This window comes from Streptopelia decaocto (genome assembly GCF_964273445.1).
Source record: "Streptopelia decaocto genome assembly, chromosome: 5".
Lineage (NCBI taxonomy): Eukaryota > Metazoa > Chordata > Aves > Columbiformes > Columbidae > Streptopelia > Streptopelia decaocto.
This window is the reverse complement of record NC_138659.1, coordinates 10,008,156-10,017,688: the sequence shown is the minus strand read 5'-3', so window position 1 is coordinate 10,017,688 and position 9,533 is coordinate 10,008,156. Positions and strand designations below refer to the sequence as shown.

Sequence of the window (9,533 nt, the reverse complement as noted above, 5' to 3'; positions counted from 1 at the left end):
CTTTGCACAGCAATGGGGCTGCTGGCGGGGCAGCAAAAGGTCCCAGGTGGGACAGCAGCAAGGCAGGGGATCGAGGGAGCGGATGGGGACGGGGCCACATGAGCGTGGGGACAGCACAGAGCGAGGGAAAGGGAGCTGGAAGGCCCCTGGCACCGTGGTCCAGAGTGGTGGCTGTGGCTGGGACCACCCTGGGGCAGCCCCCCACAGCACCCGGGACGGGACTTGGCAGAGACGGGGCTTAGTCACCTCTTACTGACACCATTTAGTGCTTAGTCTCCTTCCCAAAAACTAAAAATAAACAACTTGGTGCTCTTAGGTGCAGGAAACACGTCTCTGACTGGCCGAGAACATCGTCCTGCACCACAGGCAGGACCCGAGAGGGTATTCCGTAGATTAACCCAACGCTCTCCAAGCTGGCTTGGACCACCAAGCAGGTAAGACCCACGGCTCCAGGTGACATTTGGGGCTGGGGGTCTGCCAGGGCAGGGGGACAAGCCAACCCTCCCAGCCCAACACAGCCCCCATCTCTGTGATGCCATACGCAGAGGGGATTGCAGGCATCAGCCCAGCGAATTATGAAAGTCAGGATTAAAGGGCAAAGCAGGGGGGAAAAAACACCCCAGACGCTTTTTTGGCAGGCGATGAAAAGAAGGTTTAGCAGCAGCTGCCAGCTGGGAGGGACAACTGTGGGTCCGACTCCATCCCGGCTCCCCAGGACGCAGCTGAGGGGCGTCCCCAGCGCAGCCGCCTGCTCCTCCGCTGCAAACTGGAGGGACCCCGGTGCCCCCCAGGCACCCTCGCTGCTTCTCTGGGCAAAGGGAGGGAGGAAAACTGCCCCCAGCTGGGAAATCTGCAGGAAAAATGCAGTTTTAGAGTATCTCCGGCCACCGTCACCAGCACGGGTCAGGGAGCTGCTGCAGCTGAGGAGGGAGGAAAGAGACTTCAGCTGCTGTTCAGTTGCCTTCGAGACAGATTTAGCTCTGCGGCCAGTCCCAGATGGGGCTGTGCAGCCAGACCGGCTGTGAGAGACAATCCCAGACCTCGCAGTGAAGCCGGGAGATTGTAGTTGCTAATAGAGACCCAGCAAATTAACCGCACTTAATGCGGAGGGTCACCACACAATGCTTCCACCTGTTTTGCTGTGGTCCTGCCATCTGCCACCCCTCTACCTGATGCAAAAAGAGCCTTTTTTCTCCCCTTTCTCCTGACGCCATGGGCTTCGTTAAGTCATGTCACATCTCATCAGGGTGGCAGCGGTGGGACAATGGGCAGCGAGAGCCCGGCCGGGGGAACAGATGCAAACTTTTGGAAGCTTTCCTTACCATGGCTGACAAAACCAAGGGGCTGCTTAATTGGTGTCTATATTCTGCTATGGAAAATGGTTTCATATTCAGAGGTCCTAGTCAGACATGAGGAAGAAATTGTCACACCTGAGGGTGGTGAGAGCCTGTCCCAGGTTCCCAGAGAGGTGGTGGATGAACCATCCCTGGAGACATCCCAGGCCAGGCTGGACGGGGCTCTGAGCAACCTGAGCTGGTGAAGATGTCCCTGCTCATGGCAGGGGTGGCACTGGGGGAGCTGGGAAAGTCCCTTCAACACAAACTATCCTGAGATTTTATGGAATGGATAATGAAGTGTTTCTGCAAGCACCGTATTGACACTGCTCTGCATCGCTCAGCTGCACCAGCAAACACTGCCATGGAAAACGGCGGCTGCTGTTTATGAGTCAAAAGAAAACGTCAGCGCAAGCAAGCCCTGAACGCCCATGCTGCCAAAAGCCCCGCAAGGGACCACCGGGGGTCCCAGCCGCAGCCCCGGTGCCGGAGCCGCGGGGATGGAGTTGGGCAAGAGTTTTGGCACCGGCCGCGGCTGCTGGCGTGACAGCTGAGCAAGCGTGATCTCTGACCCGGCCCAGCAGCAGAAATCCTCCCCGAGTCTGAGACGGGCCAGATGGCAGCACGAGGAGCTCCTGGAGAAACCCCGAGTCCAACTCGGAAACCCTGTGGAGGGGCCGGCGAGGGCGAGATGCCGCAGAGTCTGACTGGGACTGCTGCTCAACATGTAAATGACAAAATCACACAATCCTTTCGGTTGGAAAAGACCTTTGAGATCATCAAGTCAAACCATTAACCCAACACTGTCAAGTTCACCTCTAAACCATGTCCCTGAGAACCTCATCTATAATGACGTGCTATCTTAAAAACAATACTCAGAAGTCACTGGAACTAATCCAAAAGACTGCTGCTATGTTACAAAAGGGGCAAAGAAAGTAAAATATAAAAATGAAAAAAAAAAAGAGACCTGTCCATTGGCAAAAGCGCTCATCCTAGAGAAACATTAATGACAAAAATCATGCATTCATGTAACTAGCCAAAAATGTACAAAACACTAATCCAGTTCTCAGAGTACTTTAAGAGTGGGTAAAAACAATTTCATATTATTTTCTTGATGTGTATTAAGATGTTATGGGGCTTTTTGTTTATATGGTGGTTTGCTTTTTTCCCCTCAAATAAAGCAGCCATCTCAAAAGCAGCTCACTATAGTCAGGGTTCCTAAATTGTATTGGTCTCATGTGTATTAATATTATAAATCTAAGCTGTAAACCACAGAAGTAAAAAAAAAAAAATGGATTAAACTTTGCTAGGCTTCCTGAAATGACATTTAAAATGGGAGTGAACATTGTACCACAAAAATACAGGGACACTTAGTATTGTGAATTTGTATGATTTAAGGCAGGATAATTGCAGGGGGAGCCCTCGCAAAGCTGTTTGGCACAGGCTGTGCCCCAGGTCAGCCCCCAGGCAGGAGCTGCACGATCTGTGTGCTGGTGGCTCTGCCAAAATGCCACGGTCCCCACCGCCCGTGCAGTCAGGATAACTCCGTGACTTTGGACTATTACAGGCTTCAGGTGCGCTCAGGAAAGGTATTTCTTGCAAATATTAGCACAGGCTGCAGTGCCGGTGAGTCACCGGGAAATTACAATGCAGCCCAGCAGAAAACAAACTGGAGAGAGAGACCAGATCGCTGCTGGCCGCAGAGGGATGCAGCCAAGCTGAGCTCACACCAGCAAAGGGGCTGGGTGCTGCTGGTGCTGGTGCTGCCCAGCCAGCCCCCGGTGCTGGCACTGTCCTGCAGCACTGGTGTCACTGTCACCTGCACCCTGGCACGGTCCCAACCGCGGTGCAGCCCCGGCGCCGCTCTGAGCCGCCAGCGCACACTGTGCCAGCCCAGCTACCGCAGGAGCTGCCAAACTGCCTCCAAACTTGGGGTTTCTCAACAGGCTGCCTTACCTTTCCCAGCCAGCAAGGCTGGAAGTGAAACTACATCATTTACTACACCCACTGCATGTATTTTAAGAATCTGCTGCCTTATTTCCCTCCTTTGGCCCAACACCAAAGTGACCCAAGTAGTACAAAAGGCAGTGGGGTGTCCTCTAAGGCTTGGGGTGACCCCCACCCTGGGCAGGGAGCTGGTGGAAACGTCTCCCCCAGCTTCTGACCTCCCCACGCAGGACAAGGATCCGATTCAAACCCAACAAATATGTCACAGCACATGCAGGGGTCAGAAACCACATCCTGGGAGACACCGCAGACGTGAAAGCTGGAGCCCGTGCAAAGGAACTCGTCGGTTCCTGGAAGGATGGTGACACAGGGGCAGGCCCCCCACGTTCGTGGCCCCAGCATTGTGGTGCTCCCCAGGGCTGCGGGTTAAACCACACTGTGCAATTAGGAACTAGCGCTGTCTGCAGCCCCCGGGTCCCTCCCGCACCCCATTTACTCCTGGCACATCAGCGCAGCTGTGGCTGCAGAACGCTCACAGCGTCAGGCCAAAGGATTGCTTTATCGCATTCCTGGCGAAAACTCCTGCGTCAAAATATTGTTTTGCTTTCACCACTGCTACAGCCTGTACCGAGATATTTCACAATATCTTGTGCTGAGGTTTTGAAGAGCTGGTGAGGTTATTTCCCGAGTGTTCACTTGCAGGGGAACGGCAATAGTGGTGCCTTTGTGGCTGCAGGGACAACTTCATTGCAGGGAAGACGGCCACTCATTGTAAATTTAAGGGGAAACTTGTGGCCTCTGGAGTACCGGCTGCACAGCCAGAGCGAGACACGTGGAGATCCCTGAACAAACCCGCACCGGGGCTGCCGATGCTGCCGCGGCTCCTCTCCGCGGCTCGGTCCCTGCTCCCGGTATCGCTATAAACCGGCACCGCCCGCCGCTGATTCAGGCAGCGAGGACCCCGCCTGCACGGAGCCACCCGTACCGACCCCGAGGCCCCGGGCCTGGCCTAGCTAATCCGAACGTTTAACACGGTGCGTTGGCTCCGCTGCCCGTCGCACGGGACATGACCGTTCCCATTCCCGCGGGGTAAACAGCGTTTCCCGCGCTGTCCGCACCCCCCGCCCCGCTCCGCCCCCCCGGCCACGCCCCTCCCTCCCCTCCTGCGGGCCAATCAGCAGCCGCCGCCCCGCCGGTTCCCGTGGCGGCCGGGCCGGTAGCGCGGCTCTGGCGCGGGGGGCAGCGCGGCCGCTCCCGGCGGCCAGGGGGTGTGGCCTCATTTGCATGAACCAATGGGAAGGCGGGTATGCAAATGAGATCGGCGCGGGTTGGCTGGGCGCGGCGGGGATAACGCCCGCGGGGGCGCCTTTGTGCCGCAGAGGCGGCGGCGGCGCGGAGCGAGCGGCGGTTCCGGTAGCGGCAGCTCCCCTGCCCGCGGCCGCACTATGACTCTGGAGGAGCTGCCTGGGGACCACCGCACCGCCGGCAGGTACGGGCCGGGGGCGGGGCGGTAGGGCAGGCAGGGGTGTCGGGCCCCGGTGACGGCGGCAGCGGCCTGTCTGTGCTTGTCCCGGCGGCAGGATGGAGCAGGCGGGGGACGCGCTGGAGGAGGTGCTGAGCAAGGCGCTGAGCCAGCGAAGCCTTACCCTGGGTGTCTACGAGGCCGCCAAACTGCTCAACGTGTGAGTGACCCCTCGGTACCCACCCCCCCGGCACCCCGGTGTCCCCCCCATCCCCGCCGGTGACCGCCGCTGTCCCCGCAGGGACCCGGATAACGTGGTGCTGTGCCTGCTGGCGGCCGACGAGGAGGAGGCGGGGGACGCGGCCCTGCAGATCCACTTCACCCTCATCCAGGCTTTTTGCTGCGAGAACGACATCAACATCCTGCGGGTCAGCAACCCGGCGCGGCTGGCACAGCTGCTGCTGCCCGCCACCGGCCCCGAGCCGCCCGCCGACCTGCACTGCGTCCTGGTCACGGTGAGCGGGACCCGGCCCGCCGAGCCCTGCGCCGGTGTCACCCCCTGCCAGGGGACAGGGACCCGCTCACAGAGCCCTTTGGCCACCAGTTGCCACCGTCTCCCGAGGGCCGCGGGTGCTGCGGCCGTCTGGCGATGGAATGAACTCATCTCTGCAGTCAGCAGGGGTGAAGCTGCAGAACGCAGCGTTTATCCTGCAAAACTTGGAACCAAACGCAATTTCCAGATGTCATTTGGGTAAAAGCGGAGCTGACGGCCCCTGGGCCACGGCCACAGGCCTCCCCGGCGCTCCAAGCCCTGGCTGGCGTGGGGGATCCCACCAAACCTGCAAAGGCCGAAAGAAAACTTTTTTCCCCTCTTCTTTTTTCCTTTTTTATTTCCCTACTTTGCCCCGGAGTCCAAGGCTGCGAAACTCCTTGTGTGCTTCTGGGGTTGCTTTGTTTGTTTGCCTTAGTGGCAATTTAAGATGATTCACGCTCTTAGGTTTTTCTGCTGTGCTTTTTTTTCTTTTCTGTGGGGGTTGTTTTCGCTTCTCTATTGAAATGCTCCCCCCGTTTCTCTTTCCAGAACCCCCATGCATCGCAGTGGAAGGATCCAGCGCTGAGTCAGCTCATGTGTTTCTGCCGGGAGAGTCGGTACATGGATCAGTGGGTCCCGGTGATCAACCTCCCCGAGCGGTGACGGCGCCGGGCCCGACGCGAACTGAACCCTATTGCACTGAAGTTTTGCAATACTTTAGCAGTTGCTCAGGAAGTAACTCCCTGCCCTGGCATGAGGATTACAGGGGAGGGGGGGGGGTAAAAACAAAAAGAAAAAAAAAAAAAAGACAAAAATAAGTGATGTCGTGGGGGGTTAGACTGATGTTGAGCTACATGGTGTGTGGGACTCAAGAGGAGTGACTCCGGAGCGATGGGATGAGTGTGGATGAGAAGGAAGCGCAGAGGAATGAGCCCTGCCCGAGGTGTGGGGGTTCCACAGCCGCCCCACAGCAAACACCCAACACTTCGCACGGTTCTTTAAAGTGCAACTTGCAGTTTCTGGTTTAAATACCTTAAAGAGCAAAAAAAAAAAATGTTAACCGAAACATTTTTGCAAACAATTTTATTGTACTTTTTGGGATGTTAATTCTCAAGTTTTTATGCTAAGATATATAATAAGTTATTTTATGATATTGATGAAAAAAAATATTTATACTCAGAGGTTCGAGAACCAGAATGCCCTTAAGCAGTTGGTCTGCAACCACATCTTTATCAGTTGGCTGTTAAAAGCAGCTACGTTAATATAATTGTTTGAAAGTGGATAGTGTTTTGGTTTTTTGGGGTTTGGGATTTTTTTTTTTGAAATAAAGTTTAAACTCCAGCCCTTTGTACTGGGTTTTATTTCCTCCCCCGTGCATGAGTGTGCAGGCAGAGGCTCCTCTGGCAGCTGCTCCCTGCCCTGGCCGCGGTCCAGCTCCTCTGCCGGTTTATTCCTCACCCCTCCCACGCCATTAAATGAAAAAAGCAGCTGATGTGCTGCAGGAAATGTTGGAAATGTTATTTATTTTTTTCTTGAATGCTGCCACTTACCAGCACAGATCTAAAAAGAACAACAAAAAAACCCCACCGCGCCAGGAGGAAACATGATTTTTACAGCTCTGATACTGCACGGCCTGACTTTTCTTGGAAGTCAGGGAAACGCGATTCCTCACAGCAGGAAAACTTGACCTGATGTTTTCTTTCCAGGGAAGGCATCGGTCCAGGTTGCACCACAGGGGCTGTAAACCCCCCTGGATTTGTTCCCTGTTCCCCCCCAGCACAGCCTGTGCCCCTGGGGTTAGGAGGTTTCTGTGCCAGGCTCTTTTAATTACACATATACACTGGCAGGCTCCTCTTTTAATTACATATATATACTGGATGCAAAAAGCCGTGCTCCTTGTGGTAGAAATCTCTCTCCTGGCCCCAAAAGAGCAGGAAAACACCCCCTACCCTCCATGCTGCTGCCAGCAAGACCCCTTGTCACCCAGGCTGCTGCTGCTTGGGGTGGGGACACTGTGACCCACATCAGGGCTTCCCTAATGTCAGCTGTGTCCACCCCAGCACCCTGCAAACCAGAGCCGGACCCCCCAGCTCCTGTGTAAGCCCTGGCAGTGGCGGGGGGGGTCACGGTGTCCCCAGCCCCATCACTGCCTGCGGCACTGCCAGCCCAGGCCAGACCAGTTCTCCCGCTCCCGGACAGCGCGAGGCTGCCTGTCACCGTCCCACGTGGTGCCGCGGGGACACGTCACCCGCCCTGGCCGGCACGTAGCGCAGGAGCGGGCAGGTGGCCGCGGCCCCAGGGTGACAGTGGGATCGTGCAGGAGCAGTGTCACCATCACAGAATAACACAATCACAGAATGTCGGGTTGGAAGGGACCTCGAAAGCTCATCCAGTCCAATCCCCCCACTGGAGCAGGAACACCCAGATGAGGTTACACAGGAAGGTGTCCAGGCGGGTTTTGAATGTCTGCAGAGTAGGAGACTCCACAACCCCCCGGGCAGCCTGTTCCAGTGTCTGTCACCCTCACTGAGAAGAAGTTTCTTCTTGAATTTAAGTGGAACTCCTGTGTTCCAGTTTATACCCGTTGTCCCATGTCTTACTATTGGTTGTCACTGAGAAAAGCCTGGCTCCATCCTCGTGACACTCACCCTTTACATATTTATAAACATTAATGAGGTCACCCCTCAGTCTCCTCTTCTCCAAGCTCCAGAGACCCAGCTCCCTCAGCCTTTCCTCACACGGGAGATGCTTCACTCCCTCCATCATCTTTGTTGCCCTGCGCTGGACTCTCTCCAGCAGTTCCCTGTCCTGCTGGAACTGAGGGGCCCAGAACTGGACAGCGCACTGGCTCCTCACACACATGGCTTGAACCCCAGTAAAACCCAGTGAGCCCCAGCAGCCCCACCAAGGAGGTCAGGTCAGGCGCCAACACGGTCACTGCATAAAATGGGAGTTTTCTGAACATCGTATTTTTAGTTTCATCACTATCAGCATTTCAAAAGCAAACCGCTGACCCACTGGCTGGTGCCTCCATTCACACGTATTTAAAACCCTCTTACTGCTGCATGTAATTTGAGCAGCACATACCTCAGAGATTGAGGAAAAAAATTAAGCATATCTGACCATAAACCCATGCAATACAACTTGGGGAATCTTCAACCTTCCCTTGCTGCCGGACACCAGATGCTCCGTTTCTCTAAGTGTGTAACAGAGGGTGGGAGGATCAATTCAAGTTAATTGGAGATATTTGCTATTTCACCAAGCTCAAGCTCAACATGCTGAGCTAAACAGACAAGGGATGTGTCGGGATTATATGGGAACGAAGAATGTGGAAAGACCAAGAGGAAGACCAAGAGGAAGACCAAGAGGAAGACCAAGAGGATCTCCACCCCCAACAGAACTAAGGCTTTACCAATGGTCTTTAAAAATCTAAACTTTTTTTTTTTAATAGGGAACAGATCTTGCAAAATCTCTTTTTTTCCTCCCTTTTAGCCCCATGGGTTTGACATGAACGGGCCCTACCTGAGACGAGATTTAAACATGTTTGAGTGTCTCGGTAGGAGCACTATGGCCATCCCACCTGGGGGCTGCAGAAGACCTGTCCTGCTGCCACCCAACGCTATGGGGACAGCCAAGTTCTTTTGGAGACCCTTGGCAGATTAGGAGGGGTCAGGGGTACCGGTCACACCCACACGAGGACACCCCCATCCCAACCCCATCACCACCCTTCCCGTGGAGGAAACACCCAGCGAGTCCAACCTTGGCAGCTCACCAGCCCCAGGAGCCCCAAGGAAAATGACCAGTGATAGGCTGGGAGCGTAGAAAAAGCAGAAATATTTTAGCAAGGGGTTGTTTTAGCACGAGTCAGGTCTCCAAGGCACCAACCAGCCCTTCTCCTTTTAATGCAACACAGAAGTAAAGAGCCAAATTAGAAAATACAGAGGAAAACCACAATTAACAAGCTGGCTGCTTAATTTATGGGGGAAAACAAAAAGAATAAATACCCATTCTGGAGACGTATTGGGTTCACTTGACACAGAAGAGAAGGCACCGCCGTGCCGCCTCCGTGGGTTCCCCCAGCAGCGGGGGACGCAGATGGTCTCACTTCTCCTTTTTTTGTTCTACCACAGCATAGTCTGTATTTCCCTCAAATTTTACAATTCCTGTTCTTTCACGAGAGTATTTATAGCAAAAGAGCAAAGCGTAAATGGAATCACTCGAGCTTTGCTTGCCCGTATATATTGTATTTAAAAAAGAG

General features: G+C 54.7%; 1 protein-coding gene across 1 annotated transcript; it reads left to right on the top strand.

Annotated features, from left to right (window-relative positions):
- Positions 1 to 4,620: 4,620 nt before the first annotated feature.
- On the top strand, positions 4,621 to 6,616 carry GADD45A (growth arrest and DNA damage inducible alpha). Its single transcript, XM_082052283.1, has 4 exons — positions 4,621 to 4,770; positions 4,862 to 4,963; positions 5,045 to 5,258; positions 5,825 to 6,616. The coding sequence occupies exons 1-4, from the start codon at positions 4,727 to 4,729 to the stop codon at positions 5,936 to 5,938; spliced, it is 474 nt and encodes a 157-aa protein (XP_081908409.1). The 5' UTR covers positions 4,621 to 4,726; the 3' UTR covers positions 5,939 to 6,616.
- The last annotated feature ends 2,917 nt before the right edge of the window (positions 6,617 to 9,533 follow it).

Excerpts from the sequence above, each read along its gene's own strand:
- GADD45A (XM_082052283.1), top strand. The coding sequence starts at position 4,727 with ATGACTCTGGAGGAGCTGCCTGGGGACCACCGCACCGCCGGCAG. Across the intron at positions 4,771-4,861 it reads GACCACCGCACCGCCGGCAG|GATGGAGCAGGCGGGGGACG; the intron begins GTACGGGCCGGG and ends TCCCGGCGGCAG. Across the intron at positions 5,259-5,824 it reads TGCACTGCGTCCTGGTCACG|AACCCCCATGCATCGCAGTG; the intron begins GTGAGCGGGACC and ends TTCTCTTTCCAG.